This window comes from Lepidochelys kempii, chromosome 9 (genome assembly GCF_965140265.1).
Source record: "Lepidochelys kempii isolate rLepKem1 chromosome 9, rLepKem1.hap2, whole genome shotgun sequence".
Taxonomy (NCBI): domain Eukaryota; kingdom Metazoa; phylum Chordata; order Testudines; family Cheloniidae; genus Lepidochelys; species Lepidochelys kempii.
The window spans coordinates 5,076,361-5,097,943 of NC_133264.1; the positions used below are offsets into that span (position 1 = coordinate 5,076,361).

The window sequence follows — 21,583 nt, forward strand, 5'->3', positions numbered from 1 at the left end:
CGGCCGGGAAGGCTCCGCGGGGTCCCGGCGGCGGGCGGCAGGGGGCGGGCGGGGCGGATCAGGGCGGAGCGAGCGGGGAGGCAGGGAGGGGTGGCATGTGGCCTCCCCTGGGCCGGGCGCAGTGGTAGAGTCGGCAGCTCAAATTCCGAGAATTGAGCTCTGTTGATTCTTAGAACTGGGGTTCTTAGAAGTGGTGATGCAAGGAGTTTCTAGGAAAGCCCGGAGACCAGGTGATTGCTGCCGCCGCCGCCGCCGCCGCTTCTAGCGCCGCCGCCGCTGCTCCTGCTTCTTTACCCTTTAAGGCTGGAGGTTGCCAGGCGCCTGCCCCTGGCTCCCGGGCGCCTCTCTCCCCGTCCCCGGGTCCCTCCTTCCTTCCCTCCCTGCCGCGGGCGGCAGGTGTTCGGGGCGCGGAGCCGGCCGGGGGGCTTGTGGAGGGGGGGGGGGCTCGCGTGGTTTTATTTGGGGGGGTGCGGGTGAGGTTGGTGTGTTTTTGTTTGGTTTTTTTTTTTCCTTTTTGCGGGGCAGGGCCGAGGCGCCGCCGCGGAGCGAGCCCGGAGTGTTCGCCGGCGGGGAAGGGAGGGGTGCCCGGCGGAGATCGCCGGCTCCGGGGACCTGGGGGGCGCGGGGGGCTCTGCGCTGCCCCGCGGGGCTGCTTCCCTTCCCGGCTGACTCCTGCGCCGGGCCGGGCTGTCAGGAGGAGGATGTGGCGGCTCGCCCGGGGCCGGCTGCCCTCTCTCGGGCTGCCTCTCGCCCTGCCCCCGCGGACGGGGAGCGGAGGCTCTCCGCCTTCGCTGCTTCGCTCGCCTTTCTTGGCCGAGGCGCCCCTCGCCTGGCGCCCGGCCACCACCGGCCTCTCCGAGTCGATTAAGTGACAGCGGGCAGAGATTTGCCACAACAAATGTCCCCAGCAAAACTCGGCCGCTTTGCCCTGGCCCCGAAGCCCCGCTGCCTCCCCCTGCGGTCGCCCGGACACCCCGTTGGGCTTGAATTGTGTGTGTTCGCGGCCCGGCGATTTGCACGGTGGTTGTCTCTGCGTGGGAAACCTGTTTAGCATCCACGGTCTTCTTTGCGGTTGGGGAAGAACCTTCCTCCCGGGGGGAGGGGGCTCTGCACCTGCGGCCGCATCTGGATGTGGGCTCTGGGATCTTCGCGGCGATGGGGAGGTGTGGACAGGACAGGGGAGGGGAGGTGGGAGCGAGATCGCTGGCCTGGGGGGGGGGGGGGAAGGGGTGTGTGGCAGTAAATGTTGTGGTGTTTTGGGTGCTGCGTGACTTAAGGTTGTCTCCTAATGGCTGCGTTGTTGTTGTGTGTTTTTGTTTTTCTCCTCCACGGTGCAAAATCTCCGAGAGGGGAACCTGTACGGCTGATAAGGAAAGGCACATGCACCAGGGCTCAGACTAGACAGGGTGTTTGCACAGGGCAGGAGCGGCGGCGGACAAAAACGCTCCCGATTTTATTTCTAGACTGTGCTGGGGAGGCGTTGACAACGCAACTTGGTTGCGTGTGTGGTGTGTTTTTGTTTTCGTTTTTTTGTTTCCCCCCTCTCCCCAATCCAATGCAAATAGATGACTTTGCAAAAGGGCTCGCGAATTCTGCAACCTGTGGCTGTCTAGTCCTGCCAGCCCAAGCGGTAAAAAAAAAACCAGGATTGCTGGATAAGACTTGCGGGAGATTTTGAGGGGGATCCCAAAGTAATTGTGCGAAGTGACTGTTGCTTGGATCGACTAACTCTTTCTTACCTGTCTGAGCTGACAACGTCCACTCTTTGCTTTTTAAAAAAGCAGAGTAATTATTTAGGAAACATGCTTGTATTTCATAGAATAATGACCCCATCCTGGGTTTGGTTTGTGGGTTTTTTTTTTTGACAGAGGAAATAAAAGTATTTTTGACCAAGACATAAGTGCTTTAAGGAGGCTTTAAAAAATCTGGCTACTGATTTTTATATATATATATATATATAATTTGGATTATCACCAGTTTGAGGGGGAAAGTCCGTCAAACCAGCGTTTACGAAATAATTCTGGGCTCAGAACTCAGGTGCAAAGGGAGCGAAATCTCCCAGGGCTCGTGTCCAAGAGGGCGAGCGTCCTACAGGAAACCCGTGTAATCTTTTAATGGATTTCCAATTAGTTTATGGTCTCCTTGAGTGCAGCTTATGTCCTCAAAACGCCCAAGACACGGCTGCTGCGGAATGTAAACACGAGCCGCGGATGGCTCCGGAGCAGGGTTGCAGGGCCCGTGGAGACGGGCTGCCCTCTCTCTTCCCGGAGTGGGAGGGGGGGGGGTTAAAAAACAAAAAGAAATCAGTAGCCGGGGACAATTCCGCTTGTTCTCCGCGCCGTTTACTACCACGGCGCGCTTGGCGTGGAGACTGGCGGTCGTAAATCTGCTGTCCCAGCTGGCCCCTTTCCACACGCTATTCCTGGAGGTAGCAGCACCAGCAAAGAGGAGCAGGCGGGTTTGTTTGAAAAGGGAAGGTGGGGTGGGGGAGGGATCAGAAATCTCAGAGCTTTGCAAGAGTGCACGCAACCCCCCCACCCCCCGCTGCTCTCTCGAATACAAGGTGCAAAGTATCAAACTTTGGGGGGGGGGGTGAATCTTTAGAAATCTCTCTAGTTCAGCCAGCCAGGGCTGCAATCCGATCCCTGTTGACACATGGAATCACGTCAAGGGGTTGCTGCTGAGGTTTGACCATTCTAATGAGAGAGGGGTGGTGAAAACCCGTCTGTATTTCTATAAGGAGACGCAGGGGGAGAAAGTCGACCAAACCCCAGTGCCCACAGAGCGAAGGGTTCATTTTCCTCACACCTAACCTTGTTAATTTCTTCAAGGGATTTTTTTTTTTAATGGCAGGAGTGCCTTCTCCAGAGGAATGTATCCAAGACAAATTGCTTCTGCTTGGCAGGGAGGAATGGGGGGAAAGCTGGGGTCTGTGCAGTCTGTGTGTGTGTGTGTGTGTGTTTTATTGGAGAGTTCCAGTTAGTTGTGTAAATGACAGATATGACTTGATGTCAAAATACTTTCCCCTCCCACCCCGGAGAAACTTTGTTGTGAAAACTTAGTGGTTTAAGTAGTCGGTGTGGCGTAGCAGCGACCTCTCTCGGTTGTAAAGGGAATGGCCTTTTGGATGTGTCGGGGGTTTTGTTTATTGTCACAATATTTTGAAATATTATGAAATAGCCTTGATGGCCGAGAAGGAGGAGTAGGGAAATAAAAACATCCTACCTTTTTTGGAAAATGTGTGGCTTCTCTTCCAGTCTTTGAATCTGACTTTTAAAAGGCATCCAACCCAAGATCTGGCTATGTTTATACACCAGGTAAATCTGATTTAAAAATAAAGTACAAAAAAAAAAAAGAGAGAGAGAGAAGAAGCCTGTATCAGTGAGAGTTTTGCCATTGACTTCACTGGAAGCAGGGTCAGCACTAAACTGGCTTGGGAATGGAGGAAATCTACACTGATAAGCAGAAAAGGATCCTGCAGCCTCTAACTGGGGCAAAATTCTCATTGACTCCAGAAGATGTTTTACTGTCATCAAGCACCATCTTGCTGCTTGTCCTGAGGTTTTAAAATTTAATGATTATTCACAATATTGTATTAAAGGTTTATGGGATAAGTGCTTTCAGAATAAATACAGACTTCCTTCCAGCAAGCCTTAAGGGCTTGTTTTACAGCTAGGAAATCTCTTCAAAAATATTTGAAGGCAAAACTTTTTCTCATAGGGCAAGAACTTCAGTTTGCATTACAACTGTGTGTTTTAACCAGCAATCCAGTCTTTTTTTTTTTTTTTTAAATTTTCTTTGTCAAGTAATCAGTGATTTAAAATATTCAAAGGCTGTGTAAGGATCTTCCAGAAGAATGGATTCTTTCATTGTTCCAGGAAGAACAGTCTTCATTTGTAGGGAAATGCTCAATGTTGAGGGGGCAAAATAGATCAAAGATCTCTTGGGATATGTTTCAAATCAAGTCTGCTCCCACCCACCCCTGTTTTGACTGTCTGAGTCAATAATCAGAGAAGAAATGGTATTTCACTGGTTATTTATTATTCTAAAGAGACAGAACTCTGAATGAGAGTTGATTCTCAAAGAGAACACCAAAAGCAAGTCAAAGGTGTGTTGTTTTCTTCTTTTTTAATTGCTAGTGTTCCCAGCTAGCCTAAATGCTGGATAGTGAGGACTGAAGACTTCTGTCTGAGTCTAAAATAAGCCTAGCAGAAACATTAAGTTGTGAAAAGCAAGGATGGAAAAGCTTGTAAAAAAAATAATAATGTTGCTCAGACGTGTGTTTAAGAGGAACAGAATTACATCGACAAAATTATATGTTTTCCAGCCTCAGCTGTGGCGTTTTATTTTCCAAGGGAAATAGATCTCTACGACAAAGCTAAAGGATGCCATCTAGTGGTGTGTTCTTAAAATTCCTTTTGGTGACTGGTTGCAACTAATCTTTCAAGCTTGGGAAATCAAAAACATGTTGTATGCAGTACTTTAAAAAAATTCCTAGCTAGCTAAAAGTCAGCAATGAAGAATACAGAGACCCATCTAGGGCCACAGAAATTGACTAGCCTAGCTGAAAACAATCAAGTACATATTAAAATGTTATTGATACTTACATATGGAGCTCTGTCTGAATGTTTTCATGAAATCACATGTAAAATATTTCCTGCCTGTGGTGTTCCTCTACTGTTCCTGAATCATTGTCTAATATAGGTTGTCTTGTGTTGCAGAATTCTGCATTCATTTAAAAAAGGTTTCAGTCACCCTACATGGCAGCAACCTACTAGTTTATAAGAAAGTCTTAAGAAATATACTATATTATCAATATGTTATCCAAATACCAATGTAAATGCAGGTGCCAAAACTTAATTGAGATAATGCCAAGTTTTTTTTAAAAAAATCTGATTTCAAGCAACATTTTCTTAATGTGCTACAAGGACTTTAGAGGAGCAAGATAAAATAATTTAAATAGCCAAGTTACATTTATCCTCTTGGACAAAAAAGATCAAGGTAACATCTGTTTCAGCTCCTAGTGCTGCAACATTTTGGATGCAAACACTGTCTGGGGAGGTGTTAACAATTTTAGTTGAAACTTTAAAAAATAGTGGGGCCTACTTAAAAACTAATTTGGGGAAAAATTTGACTTGACAGTTTTTCATTTGGATTTATAGTTAAGTACGGGGTCTGTGAACAAGAATCTCCTCTATGAAGAATGCCCATATTTTTGCCCTAGATTTATTATTAAACCATTCTTGTGGTTGGTAGAACTACAGCAAAAACTGTAATTCCCATGTGGAAATTCTATTTCTAAGGGAGGGTGGGGGATAGTGGTTGGCTTTCTCCCCCATCCCTGTGTTGTAGGCTAGTCTCTTCACCTCCAATTACATTTATTATCAATCAGACACAATGAAGACATAAATTTTACTGACCACAGAGGGAGGCTATTGACTAATGCACTGTAGAACTGCTCGAAGAGGAGAGACACTTCTCCCTGAGTCACAGGACTGGTCATTCTGTAGGATAACTTACATGGATGGTATCTTCCCAAATACACCATGCTATGCTATTTTCAAAAATGCAGTGTGGGCTAATAGCCACTGGAGCAGCTATGAGGGCTAAATTTATTTGCTGAGTCTGAGCTGGAGTATACCTGGATATGTGTCCACAGTCCAAACTTGCAGTTACAGTAATGTATTCTTTTAAGCCACTTTAAATAGTATGTGATGTTTGAGATAATGGGCCACATTTTCCCTGGCGTCACTTCAATTGAAATAACATTTCTGTATTCATTTTAAAAATGAATGGGTGGACTTTCTTATGGATTTGGAAGCACTGAAAAAAGGGTCACTCATCCCTTTCCAAGGACACTTATTGGCTTTCTATTTTCATTAATGCTAAGCAAGATTTTGGCAGTATCAATAGGATTTTGAGATGGTATTTTCCCCCCTCCCCCTCTTTATTTTTAAATGAAGAGTAAAGTAATGTGCAGACTAGAAACTGGGCCATTTCCAAGCATTCAAAAGTGCAACCAGTTTAAACTCTTCTTCAAAGCAAGACATTAAAATACACTGTAGCAGCTTGCAGTGCCAGAAGAAATATGCAGGTTTCCTGGTTACAAATGCTGATAATTAACCCATCCCTGTAATATATTGCATTTCCTAGAAACAATTGTTTGCTGGCAGGAAATGGGACCAGACTGAAAGAGCACAGAATGCTTAATATGCTGCTAGTGACCTAGTCGCCAGAGGGAACAAGGGATGGGGAAGAGTATCCAAAGCCTCTTTGATTTACGCTGACACAGTATTTAACTCTTAGAGATTTTTTTCTCTCTTTATTTTGTTGTTGTTAATCAAAACGGGTGTTGGCCTAGCCCCAGGAGGCTACTAGATTAATAAAGCCATGCTCTGACAGCTGAAGGCCTCTTACAACCCCCTGATCTCATGCCATTCTGTAAGAAATGAAAGCTCTGAGAGCCAGGGAGCTGGCAAGGAGGTCTCTGTCACAGGAGGGTGACTTTCCCCTCTACTAATGGGGACTCCCTGCGGTGCCCTCTGGGCTCTGCTTAGCGGGCAGGTCCCAAGGGGATGGCAAACCCTGGGGTCCCTGCTTTGGGTCACTTGCCCCCAGGAGACCAATGGCAGGGACCCCCGCGGCTGTCTCTGCTGATGCTACAAGCCTGTGCCTTGCTGGAGTCGGGTGGCTCTGTGATGCTTGGCGGCGGAGCGCCCCCTAGCGGGCAGAGGGGCGTCGCAGCCCGGCGCGAAGGCCGGCTCGCTCGCTGCGAATCAGCCTGCCGTGGCTTGCGGAGGGAGAGATGGGGCGAGCTCCTGCCAGTCGCAGGCTGGCCCTGGCTAGGGCTCCGGGGGGCGAGGTGCCGCCCCGCTCCCCCCCCCCCCGCCCAGTGTAGGTGGTGGTGTGTTTGTTTATTTATTTATTTAATTGCAGGTGGATTTGATCCACCAGCCTCCTGCCAAGGACGGGGAGGGTGCAGCGGCAAGGGGGAGGAGCTGGGCACTGGGGGGGCGGGGGGGGAGGGGTTGGGGACGGAGCTGGCCGGGCCCCTAAGCGGCGGACCCCCCACCTCCACCCCTCTGCGGGCTCAGCAGCGGTCCAGCCCCAGAGCAATGGTGTCTCCAGCCCCCTCGCCCACGTGGGGGGGCCGGCCCCTGGGCGCCCCCAGGCCGGGCTCTGGGCTCCAGCCCCCCCCCCCCTTGTCGCGTTGCAAAGGGCTGCAGCCTGGCCCGCGACGGGGACGGTCTCCCCAGGCTCGCCGTGCCCCGGGCTCGGCTCCCGCCTCTCTTCCTAGAACAGGGCTGCCAGGAGCCGGAGCCCGGCGCGTTCCCGGAATGACAGCGCGGTGCCCTTCCCCGGCGCGAACTGGCCATGGGGGGGCATTTCCTCCCCGTGTAAACGCAGCCAGTCCGGAGCACGCCCGGCCGCTCACACCGCACCGGCTGGGCTGGGGCCGGCAGCTGGCTGCAAGGTACCGTGGGAAAGAGAAGCTCCGAGGGGGTGTCTCTGTGCTGGGGGGGGGGGGGGATATTTCCTTTTCCCTCCCTTACATCAGCAGGGCTAGAGGGTGACCTGGGAGGGGAAGCATTATTTGGAAGCGGATCCCCTCCTTCCAACCCCCCCACCTGCAGAAAAGGTGACCTTTGGTGGGGTGAACCCTGGAGCGTGAGAATTTGGCTTGGGGGGGGTAATAGATTTCATATCGGAGTTGCGGGGTGGTGAAGGAACTATCAGCCATTAAATCTTGACCGTCTCTTTATTGTTGCTGAACTGTGCTGTCTTATGATCAGGTGACTGCAAAGGCCAAACGGGGGGGGGGGACGGGGACGGGGACGACACGACACTCATTTGCATCTGGCTTGATTAATATGGGGTGGGTGGGTAAAGGGTGTGTCGCGTGGGGGGGGGGGGAGGAGCGCCTTCCTCTTTCTCAATCACAGCAGCAGATTGAAGGCAGATCCTGGTGTGAAGCTCAATGCAATGGTCCCTTGTTGGATAAGGCTGCTTGGCTGTCAGGAGCCCAGATTTGTCTGCTTTCTAGAAGAGCCTCTTCCAGGCCAGCGGTGGGTTTGCAGAGGGGCAGCCGGGCGGACCCAAGATGGGTTGGGCAGCTAGACTGGACGGGTGATGTAGATGTGCTGGGGAGGCAGCAGCAGGCTGGGACAAAGGACCAAGTAGCACCCGGGGTAGGCTGCCCTCCTGCCCCATCCCTGTCCAAGAATTCTACCACTGCAGGAAGTTCTTGCATTGTGTGGAAGGGGTTGGCATTCATGGTGAGCTTTGTATTTCTCAGACCCATGTCGTAGCCTATAAATGGGCCCTGTTCTGATCTCAGGGACAACTCTTGTGACTCCAGTAGCTCGTAGACATGCCTGGCATTTACGCTGAAAGGACTGAGCTCAGAGTCTGACCCGGTTGTGCATCACTTACACATTCCACTGGGGTGGGAACTTTGAAGCAAGGCCAGTTGCTAGCAGAGTCTGTAAATCTCTTGGCTTTCATGTGAACGCTGAAAGTGGCTGGCAAAGAGGGCTATGCGAAAAGGTCAGAGTCTGCAGTATTTGGGAAATGAGTCACCTTCTTTGAGTTTCAAGTTAGGGAGGCTCAGAGGCGCTCGGGAGACTCACCTCATTTGAGTGTATGAAATGGATTTTAATGTCATGCATTTGTTTTAGCATGTTAAAAATCACACTAATTCATCTTCCTCCCCATAAATCTCTGGGTACACATCTTTTGGGGCTTGGAAAGGTTTATGGCTATATCTGAAAAGCCAAATAACAGCTATGATGCTCTTTCCCCCTCTTTTAAATGTAAAAGCCAACTATGGGGGGAAAGTAATTGTCTTCATGTAGATAAGAAGAAAAATAAAATTCTCTTAGCATGGAGTGGAAAGAAGAAGAAATTCTTCTCTGTCCCCATTGCATTAACTCCCCAAAGCCAGCAGGTGGAGGCAAAGAGCATCTTTTGGCAGTCAAAGAAGGGATTAGGTCTGTTTCTAGCTTTGCTACTGACTTGCTGCGTGACCTCGATCAAGTTGCTTAACCTCTCAGTGCCTCAGTTTCCCAGTCTTTAGCAATTTCTAGTGTTTCATATTTCCAAAGTGCTTTGAAATCTTCAGAAGAATGATGGCTACTAAGGAGAATGATTCCTGACCCCTTTCAGTTTCTGGGGAGAATGAAAGAGGGGAGGGGAGAGAGTCTTGCAGCCCTGTGTGATGCAATGAGATGATAAGAAAAGAGTGGGAATACTGGGGATGGGGAGAGGCATATCTGAAAAAAGTGGTGAGTGAATTCTTGTTTGACTCCTCCTGTACCCTCCCCAGCTACCCTCGAGTCCCTGACTCATAGATATGAAAGGCTCCTTGGCATACACCTATGGTTTGGGGTAGAGGGTGTGGAAGAGTCTATGATTAGATTCCCAAAGCCTGTGGCTGCAATAAGAACATGCTGTACTGGGAGAAACAAATTAACTTTATTGGAGAGGGGAAGTGCTATTAGCTTCAGCTCGCATCCTGCTGATGTTACATCAAAACAACAAGCTTGCATCCTACCACAGCCAATTTACATTTCTGAACTAATCTGGTGTTTGTTTTCTTGTGCTTGCTTTGTAGGTTTGAAGGAAACTTTTGGGCTGTGAATTGAGGCACTGGGTATGTAAATTTAATTTCATGCCTTTTTAAATGTGTTGAATGAAATGTTTCATTAGGCCCAGCCAGAATCTGTATTCAGGAGAGTGGCTGCTCTGCACAAAATTACACATTCATATCCCACCGCCGCCAGTGGAACAGTGGCTGGAACTAATCCTGTCATTGAGGAATTTGGCATTTAAGAATCAAATTCCAATGTGGAATTTCAGGTGCTGGATGGTAGCTTCTTGGGAAAGGCCTGGGTCAGACCCTCCAACTTTGATCAAAGAGAACGTGTTTTGGAAGGCATCACATCAAGAACTGTTGAGGGAAGAGGAACAGAGTTCTGGAATTAAGAATTCCTGGTGATTTAGATTCTAGGGGATTGGGTGTCCGGAGACCTGGGTTTTCTGTTCCTGATGCAGCCACTGATTAGTGACCCTGGGCAAATCATCTTCAGAAGTGGCCACAGATTTTTGGGTGCCCCACTAGAGACCCCTTGGTCCGGATTTTCAGAAGCACTGAGCACCTGTAGCTTTGTATGGGTTCTTTATGAATAGCTCTAATTTCCATGGCTGGATCCTGTAGTTTGGCTGCCCACTCAACTGTGTGACGTCTGTGGGAATGACGCACGTATCAGAGCTGCAGGACCAAACCATAAAGTGTGTAATCTAATAATGCAGATTAGTGTGCAGAGTTTGCTTTGCTTTGTCTGCTAGTCCTCTGAGATCTTCAAATAGCAACTTCCAATGGAGCTGAGCACGGCTCCTTCTGACTTGGCCACAGTGGGAGCAGGAGCAGGCTTGGGGTGTGATGGGGAGGTGGTATAGCTTGCCCACCTATTCCCCAGGAAGGTCCTATTGTGTTCATCCTTCAGCTAGGAGTCTGGGACTCATGCTGAATCCACTCCAGTTATGGCCACTACAGATGGAAGCTGAAATGTGGTTGCATCCTAGATTATTGTTGTTTCTTCTCTCGCTGGGGGGTCTATTGCTGCCCTAACCAAACACTGTCTTGCAGGGTAGCCCCTTTGGAGTAGACCAATGGCAGGCTCTTGGCCCTGCTTTATGGTGCTTTCTCAGTCACTTCATGGTCCTATCTTTTTTTTTTTTTTTTTCTCTCCCTTTTTCAGGCAGAGTCAAGATGGCCTCTCAGGCAGACAGCTGCATCCAGTTCACCCGTCACGCAAGTGACGTGCTTCTCAATCTCAACCGCCTTCGGAGCCGGGATATCCTCACCGATGTTGTTATCATCGTGAACCGGGAACAGTTCAGAGCCCACAAAACTGTCCTCATGGCCTGCAGGTGAAGAGGGGCTAATGACACGGTCGCTTTCTCCTCCACCCCGCCCAGCCCCCTTTCCTTCCTCTGCGCGCACACACTGTTCCGTCTGATAAAGAGCACGCCTGACGTCCCAGGGTCCAGCGCTGCCTGTCTGAGCCCTGTGTTCACATCCATGAATATCCGATGCTTGGCATCTGACTGAAACCCATTCGCCATTGTACACCGTAAATAAAACACTCGCCACCTCTCGTGGCCTTGTCACTGGGCCTCGTTTGACCAGATGGCGCTATTGTGGAGGACATGAGAGGCCGTTGGCATGGAAGGACAGAGATGCAGGGAGGCTGCTCCAGGTGGCAGGAGCTGCAGAGGAGAAGGCGCTCGCACTCGGTGTAATTTGGGGGACCCGTGGAAGAATTTAATGCTAGATCAGAGGAGGGAGGAGACATGGGAGGGAGGGAGAGGATTTCCATGAGGGAAGTCTATGGAGGGTCTTTAAATGAACTAAGATCAGAGTTCTCAACCTTTTCCATAACAGGACCTCCCTGGGGCGAGCCTCCCATCCATCTTCCAGCGTCGCAATGTAGGAAGGGCAGAGGTTGAGAGTTCGTGATGTCCCGATGGAGAACCCCTGTAATAAGTTCTCTCCCCCTCTCTTCTTCTGAAATCTTGCAACTTGGGTTCACTCTCCCCTCCCACCCCTTCTCCCCTTTGCAGCGGCCTCTTCTACAGCATATTCACTGACCAGCTAAAGTGCAATCTGAACATCATCACTCTGGCCCCAGACATCAACCCCGAGGGATTCTGCATCCTGCTGGACTTCATGTACACCTCCCGCCTCAACCTGAGGGAAAGCAACATCATGGCCGTCATGACCACCGCGCTCTACCTACAGATGGAGCACGTTGTCGATACTTGCCGAAGGTTTGTCAAGTCTAGGTGAGACACCTGTGGCTGAGTTGGAGAGCCTGTATTTTGGGGGGGGTGAAGGGTGGAATTGCCAACGCATTTGATAGCTCGTTTCAAAGGCTGGGAATAAGGCGTAACACCCTTCCTTTTGTCTCCATGCAGTGAAGCCGAGGTGGTCTCTGCAATGAAGACGCCAAGGGAAGAGTTCTTGACGGGCCGGATGCTGAGTCATCCAGAGGTGATGGCTTACAGGAGCCGGGAAGTCTCCGAGAACAACATGCCTCTCCGAAACACGCCTCTCTGTGATGGGAGGGCCTTTGCCTCCAGTTTGTACAGTGGCCTGTCTGGATCGCCCCTTTCCTACACTGGATACAACCCCATTCCAGTCAACGGTTTCCTCTTAGATGACGAGCTGCGAGAGGCGAGGATCCCCCTGCCGGATGTCTCGAGGGTCAACCCTTTCCCAAAGGAGAGAATGCTGCCATGTGACAGCTCCAGGACAATCCCCACAGACTACACCAGAGCTGTCACCGACCTTTCAGCCAACATGTGCCACGCCACCATCTATTCTCCAAAAGAGGCTGCTGCTGAAGAGGCCAGAAATGATATGCACTACAGCATAGCCGCTGGCCCTAAGCCCGTCGCACCTCTGGTCCGAAACAATCCCTACTTTGCCTGTGACAAAGCAGCCAAAGAAGAAGAGCGGACCTCTTCAGAAGACGAGATAAGCCAGCACTTCGAACCAACCAACACACCAGTGAACCGAAAGGGTCTCATCAGCCCCCAGAGCCCCCAGAAGTCAGACTGCCAACCCAACTCGCCAACCGAGTCCAGCAGCAGCAAGAACGCCCGCATCGGTCAAAGCTCTGGCTCTCTGGGTACCAAGAGCCCTACTGACCCCAAAGCCTGCAACTGGAAGAAGTACAAATTCATTGTCCTCAACAACCTAAACCAGAGCACCAAGCAAGATGGTGCCGACCAGAATGAAGCGGGGACCCTCTCCCCTCACTCCTACGTGTCTGCGTCGGCTTGCCAGCAGTCCATGGAACCTGAGAATCTAGACGTCCAGTCCCCAACCAAGCTGAGCTTGAATGGGGAAGACTCGACAATCCCACAAGCCAGCAGGCTCAACAACATTGTGAACAGGTAAGGCAAACCCCCTGGAGGAAACGGGACTCCTTGCAGCACTGCTCGGTTTTATTAATGCTTTGGGTAGATGCCTAGTTTTGGTGAATCAGTTCCTCGGCAGGTGTAAATCAGTGAGTTCCATGGAACCTCGCCAGTTGATGCCAACTGAGGATCTAGCCAGTAATATATGTTTCCCAAATGTGTAACCACACCCAGCATAGGCTGATGGTTACATTAGGAACTAGGAGTCCTGGCTCACTCTGTGGCTGTGGCCACTTCACTTAAACCCTGTGCATCGGTTTACTCTTCTGTTACCTACCCGAGAGGGACGTTTATAAAGTGCGGCGAGATCCTTGTGGGATGGGCACTATAAAAGCATGAAGTGTGATTGCTGAATGCCCTGTAGAGGGAATGCCCAATGGGGCCCTGATCCCGACTAAGGCTCCTTTAAGTGTCCACCTGGCAATGCGTGTGTATTCTTCATGCCTGCGCTGAAGGAGGTGCTGTGATCTTATGGCACTAAAGCCTTCCGATGGGCGTTGCTCCTCTTCCACAGATCCCTGGATGGGTCCCCTCAGAGCAGTGAGGGGCAGTCCCCTCTGTACCTGCATTCCTCAAAATGCAGCTCCTGCGGCTCCCAGTCCCCCCAGCATTCTGAGATGTGCCTTCACACCCCTGGCTCGACCTTCGGAGAGGAAATGGGCGAAACCCACTCCGAATACTCCGACTCCAGTTGTGGTAAGTCCAGAATCCATCCTCCCGCACTTGCCCTTCCAGCTGGCAGAGGGGGGCGCCATGGAACCTGTGGGATGAAGCTCCCCCAATGCCATTCCGCCACATAGGAGAGGGGCCCGGCCGCAGCACCCCCAGAACTCTGGGCATGTTTGAGCCTGCATACAGGCTAGCAGGCTGGTGTCTGTCTCTACAATGGGCTGAACCCAAATTCTGAATCTGAACTTCAATGGTTCAGGCCATCTCTTTTCCAAGCGGATCTCAAAGTGCTTTCCAAACCCCCTGCTAACTGGCTGAACGAAGCATTCATGGGAATTGGTTTTTGCCTCTAACAAGGCAGCTTGGGCTAGTTGAGAGTAATTATCATCTCCCAACATTTTAAAACAGGATGTGAAGAATGCCACACCCAATCAAAATTGCCAGGGTGGGGGACTGAGCTCGGCAGAAAGAAATGATCCACACTTGGACCTGGCCATGTTATCTGCCTCACTCATCAGTCCTTGGAACTGTCTCTAGTCTAGACGAACAATTGTGGATAAAGAGGGCTGGACTGTAACAGGGTTCAAAAAGGAGCTAAATAAGTTCATGGAGGATAGGTCCATCAATGGCTATTAGCCAGGATGGACAGGGATGGTGTCCCTAGCCTCGGTTTGTCTGAAGCTGGGAATGGTCGACAGGATAGATCACTTGATGATTCCCTGTTCTGTTCATTCCCTCGGGGGCACCTGGCATTGGCCACTGTCAGAAAAGAGGATACTTGGCTAGATGGACCTCTGGTCTGACACAGTATGGCCGTTCTTATGCTCTTAAGAGGCTTACGAAACTCCGTTTTGTAAAAATCTGTTTGCCCCCATCCTCCAACTCAGTGGGGGGAAAAGGAAGATTTTATTTGCTGCCCAAAACCCAAGTTTCCCCCAATGAGTAGAACTCTGAATTCATATACAGTGAAACCACCATCATGAGGCAGCCTTCCCACCTTCTGCTTCCTATTTACTAAGACGCTACTTCTGATTGGTTTGGTTGTTGGCTAGCCCCATGGGTGATTTGTTTTGCTGTGTATGTATGAAGGAAAGTGTAACGGACGCTGTGGAAGTGCTGCTTTCCCCAACTCCATCGAACCCCCGTGAAACAGACTTTAGCTTTGGCACGCTGGCTTCCCCTCCCCACGGGCTCCTAGGCCCCGTCCATACAGGAGGCGACCCGTGTGCTGCTGTGCTTGCTGATCTCATTCGTTCTCCCCGCCTCTCTCTCTGTCCCCGACAGAAAACGGAGCCTTCTTCTGCAATGAGTGCGACTGCAGGTTCTCTGAAGAGGCTTCTCTCAAGAGGCACTCCCTGCAGGCACACAGTGATAAGCCCTACAAGTGTGACCGTTGCCAGGCCTCCTTCCGCTACAAGGGAAACCTAGCCAGCCACAAAACCGTTCACACAGGTACAGCCTGGCGCTCCTGGTGCCAGCCCATGGCAATGTGTCAAAGCAGGTCCTGAAAAGCACACAAGGCCCTGAAAGCTCTGCCTTGCATGCAGGCCTAATCCGTATCCGGCACTGGGGCATTGCAACTGGGTATGCAAGGAAGGGCAAAGCACCCCAGCACCTGACAAGGGATGGTCGTGGATCTTCAGCCACATCCTGAGAGCCTGAACTCCTGGGTTCTGCTCCTTTGGAAATGGCTTAACCCCTGTGTGCTTCGGCTATAAATGGGGAAATACTTATGTTCCCCTCTGGGGGGCTGTGAAGCTTAATATCTGCAAAGTACTTTGGGATCCTTGACTATGAGGTGTTGCCTAGCATTTGGTTCTCTCTCCACATGTGAACTGTATTGGCTGTTCCATTCAGAGTGTTTCGGGCAGGGAAGGGGCCCTTTGGACTTTTTTTTTTTTTTTATGATGGATAAAGAGGCTGAGAGGGGTTATTTTACCAAAAATAAATAGTCTGGTGGTTTTTCCATTAGAAAGTCTGGTGACTGGCAAACGGCTGAAATGGTCTGAGCCAGTTGAGAAAGGAAGGGATCAGGGGTTGAGCTGCTGCTCAGAATCCTGGGTCGGGTTTGGCTCGTTTCTGTAAACGCTCAGAACATTGATGGCCAACTAACACTTTGGAGAAAGGAAGTTTGGGTTAAAGACCCAGCCTTCCTCCCCCATCAGTTGGGCTGAATTGCACATTGCCTGACTTTACAGCACATAAAGCTAAACACGTGCCGGATCGGAGCCGTAAGGTGCAAGAGCTCACAATATACATCCCCCTCAGATTCCTTAAACATCTTCCTGCAAAATCAGGGAAAAGCAGATTTGATGTTCAGGCTATTCTTCATTTAAAAACAAAGGCAGGAGGGGAAAAAATAAACTTCCGATGAACCTTTCAGCCCATCTGTATCCATCCCAAGGATGCAACGGAGGATAAAGATCCAATGAAGATTACCTTTGTGTAGATGGCAGGTGGGAATAATTGAGGCTGAATAGTTTGGAGCGCAGTTACTACTGACTCCATGGCTATGAACCAGCCTCTGTCGCTCTCAGCCTTGCTCACTTTGCCAAAGGAATGACCAACAATTGGATCAAATGTATTTAAAACCATTCAGAGACCGACAGAGCCAGGCAGATCTCATCTGCTTGCTGTATCTCTGCTTTGCTCACCCAGCTACAGTCTAAAGTTGGTCAATATTGCTTGTCGCTGGACTAGGAGGGGCTAGTTAATCCTGTTTGGCAAAGCAGACAGACTTGCCTTTGTAGACCTGATTTCTAGGGCTGTGCCTCACAATCTGAGCCAGACAGTAGTTCTATGAATAACTTTCTGGGAGAAGGAGAAGAGGGTCACATCTGGCTAGGGTTCCCTGCCAAAAATACCAGTGCGCAGTGGGTGTGCCACACAGTCAGTGAGCAGATTCTCTGCTGCACCCAAATGTTGTAGGCGGGAGGTTCCCTGACTCTTAACCCAGCTCTGTATGCAGGCTAGAGCAGCCTGAGGGCTGCTCTAACATGCACTGGTCCCCCAAGGGACCGCCTGCCAGCTGAGGATAGCTGGAGCATGCCATACTGTGGCCATGCCTCTTCTTTCCAGTGCCTGTGTGGAGGCTGGCGTAGGACCGGACTATGATTTGTAGTGATCTGCATGATCTGCCCCCACTGGGGACTCCCATCACATACACACTGAGGGAATTCCAAGCTAGGGGGAGCAAAAGCAGAGCAAAGGGATTGGAACACAGCAGGGAGTCTGCCCTGGGCTTTGCAGGTTCAGCGCTGCTAGGAGGCCCGTGTCTTTTCCATTCTCTTGTGGACTATATAGCAATTTAGTGACTGTAGTGGAAGCTTTGGGGCGCTCGGGACACTGTGTGCTAACCTGGCGTCTCTCTGTTTCTGGCGGGGTGACAGGTGAGAAGCCATATCGTTGCACTATCTGCGGAGCGCAGTTCAACCGCCCGGCCAACCTGAAGACCCACACACGCATCCACTCCGGAGAGAAGCCCTACAAGTGTGAGACCTGCGGGGCTAGATTTGTCCAGGTGAGGATCCCGCTTCATGCTCTACAATTCCCCTGGAGAGTGGGTGGCGTCTTCCTGCTGCTCTGGGTCCTGGGGCTCTGCTGGATGTCTGTGATATGGGAAATGCCCTGAAGGGGGCACTGTTCCTTGCTTAGGGCCTGGTGATGATCCCATGCTGTTGTGGGGCAAATACAGGCCCCTGGAACTTTGCCCTTGGCAGGTCAATGAAGCTAGTCCATTGTTTTTTTCAATGAAACAGATCTGTGCCTCTTACATTTCTCCGTGTGCTGTCAGCCGTTCGGGCTCTCAAAGGGTTTTGCTGCAAACATTCATTAGCTTATGCCCATGGAGTCTGATCTAGGATTCCGTACTCGAGGAAGATGGCCCTTCGGATGGTCACTTGAGTAATAAGGATTGGGCTTGTGGTTAGAGCCTCTGGCCACAGAGATGGCAGCTTTTCAAACTCCTTTTGATGAAGCTGGTTTATTAGAAAAATCCATTCGGTTTAGAGTCTGCCTTTAATATCAGAGCTGCCGTACCGAGTGGTCAGTCCAGTGTTGCCTCTCATGGCCAGTGGGTGGGATGAGGATTTCTTCCTGACCCCAGCTGTTGTCTGGCTAATGCCCTGAAGCATGAGGATTGATAGGAGTGGCTTGGGGAGCTTGGTCTGAATGTGAAGTGCATGTGGCAAGCATGCCTATGGGGACACTTTTCTGACATTGTCTCCTCTGCGGCAGGTTGCCCATCTCCGAGCTCATGTGCTAATCCACACTGGCGAAAAACCCTACCCCTGTGAAATCTGTGGCACGCGCTTCCGGCACCTGCAAACGCTCAAAAGTCACCTTCGAATCCACACAGGAGAGAAACCGTACCATGTAAGTGACCTCCTGGCATTATCGGTGCTAGTCACCACGAGCCAGAACTCCCTAGCAGCCATAAGGGCCACCTACCGTGGTGGGGAGAGGTTGTCCGGCACTGACCGCTGGCATCACCCCTGGCATGGCTCAAGTCCTGACCACCAGTTCAGTCTTAGCTCTGGTGTATCCTTACCAGGCTTCTCCCCAAGGACACCTCTCCGTTCCCCCTCCCCATCCACCCTCCGGTACACAGGAAATTAGAGGCCTGCTGCTGAGATGGTATTTTGATGGGTTGAGCTGTAACTGGAACCAGCCCTGACCTGTTTTCTCTTCCTCCCCTTCCCCAACCGAAGAAGGTCACGTTCCTTCAAAGGGCCTCGGCTCACGTCACAGTAGAGGACAAAGGACATTGCTCCTCTACTGTACGGGAGGGTGAGAGATGCTAGAGATGAGGTGGTCAAGACGTCCCCTCCAGGCTCAACTCATCCCTGGCATAGCTCTACGGAGTGAGGGCTATTCACCGGTTAGGGTACACTGCTGTGCAGTTGGTGGCGTTACCCCAGGGGTGAGCTTGGCCCAGGATGCTTTTTTAACCCTGAGGCCCATAACATGGGGGCTTAACCTCCAATCCAAAGAGCTGGAGCTAACCAGGAGTAGACGCTACCAAGACACGGAGGGACTGGGGCCTGGAGTGGCCCCGTGCCATGTAGCACCCACTTCCTATGCATCTTCTTGGGAGCCCCCATCCGACCCATATGGAGATTGCTACGTACAGTCTCCTGCGCAATATCAGCAGGTGGGAATAGTTAGGATGGAAGGGGACAGAAAAAAGCTACTTTGAGTCTTACGTGAGGCAGAACTCTGGTTTAGAGGCTAAAGCAGGCAAGCTAGGACCCCGGGGTCTACTTCTAGCTTTGCCACTGACTTGTTGCGTGGCCTCAGGCAGGTCACTTAACCTCTCTGGTGCCATTTTTCCCCCTCTGAAGAAAGGGGGTTCCAGGGTGCTGAGAGTCCTGAGCAATCCTTGCTTAGGACAAGATTTCGAGTCCCCAGACAGAGGCACTACAGACCTGCCAAGTGCTTCATATCACTCTTACTCACTGTGTTTAAAGTGACCGGCTGGGAGATGGCGTCCGTCTTTTCGTTAGCATCTCGGCAACAAAGATATTTTAAAATTGAGGCAGAAGTGTGGGCTGGCGGGTCAGGCGCTGGCCTTGGGTTCAGATCCCGGCTCTGCCACTGACGCCTTGCGTGGCTTTGGGCAAGTCACTTAGCCTCTCTGCGCCTCAGTTGCTCATCTGTAAAATACGCTCCCACGCCATGTTGCGAGGCCACATTAATGAATGATTGTGAGGCAACTCCGACAGGGCGGGGGCTGCTGGGGGCATATATGTGGCTAGATTACATATGGCTCTGTAAACTTTTGAGCTAACAGCACCTTCCCCATCCTTTTGGTTTTAGTGTGAGAAATGTAACCTGCATTTCCGCCACAAAAGCCAGCTGCGGCTGCACCTCCGGCAGAAACATGGCGCCATCACCAACACCAAGGTGCAATATCGCGTCTCGACAGCCGAGCTGCCACCAGAACTGCCCAAGGCGTGCTGAAAGCCAGGTGGATTTCTCTGCGGGGAGAGGGGAAGGGGAGTCTGGGGGAAGGGGGCGGGGGGAGATATCCAAAGGATACTTGTAACACTTGTAACACTTTAAAACTTTCATCACACGATGGAGTGCCTCTAAGCCCATAGTGCAGAAGGTGGGAAAAAATATTAAAAAATACACGGGTTTTATTTTTATTTTTCCCAGTTATGTGAAACTAAAAAAAACTTATTCAGATTTAAATGTGTATAAAAAATGTCTGTCCAGTGGAGTGTTGATAAACTCTGGAGTTTAACCTTCACAGTCTGAAGATGAGGAAGGTCATGCTGATTTACGGGAACAGTTGGGTTTTTTTATTTTTTATTTTTTGTGTTGTTGGGGTTTTTTTTGCTTTCTCTTTGTATGCAAAATGTGTGTTCTTTTAAAGAGACGAAAAGAATTGTGTACTATTGAAGAGAGGGCTTTAACTTTTTTAACCAAAGGTGAAGGAATCTATGGCAGAGTTGTAAAATATATATATATATATATATATATATATATATATAAAATATAAATATATATATATACATATATATCAAATATAAATATATATAAATATATATAGACCTTAAAGATATATTAAAAATATATAAAATGCATTGAAGACTTGATTGAGCATCTGCAGGCAGATGCTGATTTGAGACTCTTTAGTGTGGTAGAGCACTTAACAAGATATTTTAAAGTATTGCATCTGTATAAGTAAGAAAATATTTTGTCTAAATGCATCAGTGTATTTGTATTTTTTTGCAAGTGAAGGTTTACAATTTACAAAAAAAAAAGTGTGTATTAAACCAACAAAGCTGCAGAAGGAATTTAAAATAATAATAAAGTGTAATTTTTTTTGTTTTTGTTTTCAGTCTGTATATATGTAAAGTGTGGTTCGCACGGTGCCTTTTTTTTCAATGGACGTTTTCAATGTATGAACTGTATGAGCCCAATTTCCTTTTTAAGGTACAGCCTTATGTTGCAAAAGGAGTCCTCTGGCAGAACTGTTTATCGGGGAATGTTTTTTTTTTTGGGGGGGGGGGATGGAGCTTGGGTTTGGGGGGTTTTTTAGGTCTTATTTTACATGCTTGTGTTATGAACAATCTCGGGAGACAGGGTTTGGGCTGTGTCTAAACTGCATTAACGCGTTCTGTAAAATATAGCTGTACAAATACAAGAATAAAATGATGAAAAGTGAAGTACAGTGGAGTGAGGGGTATTTTCTTCTGTCTGTTTGGCTTAAAATGTCTTGATCTGATATTCTCTCACTTGGAAGGGTCCAGACTTAGTCACTAAGGGTCTGATCCAAAATGCACTGAAGTCAATAGGAAAGACTTACCCTAATCCCTATTGAGGCATGTGGCCCCAACCCAGCAAAGCATGCGCCCAAGTGGTTCTGTTGACTTCAAGGGCCTATGCTACTTGCGTACAGTTAAGCATGATCTCAAGTGATTTGCTAGATCATGACCAGTGAGTAGCCTGCAGTTCTCGTTGACTCCAGTGGGTCTTCTGTGAATGCTCAACACCTTTGAAACTCAGACCACTTTTACTAATGTGCCTAGCTGCGAAGTCCACGTTTTCCAAATTTGGGGGCCTAATGCTCAGCACTGAAGGGCTAGATTGCTGATGAGTCAGAGTCCGTAATCTCTAGCTGAGGAGCTCAGCTGAAGATATGGTCTAGGCCATATAGATTCTCTTGTGAGTCTCCACACTTCCCACTTGGAACCAGAGGGACCCACCTCCCTCCATTCATGACTGCATAAGGCCCCGGTGGCAATACCAGTCATCCTTTGGCTGGTGAAGTCTGACTGGGGATGTATTTTAGGAGCTGCAAAGAAGGAGACACCAGTAATCATGTGACTGCCAACAAATTGTTCCTGGACCACAGTTTCAGAACTTCTGCTCCGCTTTGATGTCCGAGCAGGTATTTGGCTTAACAAAGAGAAGGTAA

General features: G+C 49.7%; 1 protein-coding gene across 5 annotated transcripts; it reads left to right on the forward strand.

Annotated features, from left to right (window-relative positions):
* Window positions 1-107: 107 nt before the first annotated feature.
* On the forward strand, window positions 108-19,658 carry BCL6 (BCL6 transcription repressor). 5 transcript variants are annotated; one of them, XM_073359061.1, is made up of 10 exons: window positions 108-230; window positions 9,614-9,652; window positions 10,761-10,932; window positions 11,626-11,832; window positions 11,980-12,963; window positions 13,502-13,683; window positions 14,941-15,108; window positions 17,046-17,176; window positions 17,893-18,030; window positions 19,474-19,658. In XM_073359061.1, the coding sequence occupies exons 3-10, from the start codon at window positions 10,772-10,774 to the stop codon at window positions 19,615-19,617; spliced, it is 2,115 nt and encodes a 704-aa protein (XP_073215162.1). In that variant the 5' UTR covers window positions 108-230; window positions 9,614-9,652; window positions 10,761-10,771; the 3' UTR covers window positions 19,618-19,658. The 5 variants fall into 5 exon arrangements, with proteins under 5 accessions (XP_073215162.1, XP_073215164.1, XP_073215159.1 ...); XM_073359058.1 differs by having other exon boundaries at window positions 109-230; window positions 11,626-11,847; XM_073359060.1 differs by lacking the exon at window positions 108-230 and adding an exon at window positions 7,018-7,474 and having other exon boundaries at window positions 11,626-11,847.
* The last annotated feature ends 1,925 nt before the right edge of the window (window positions 19,659-21,583 follow it).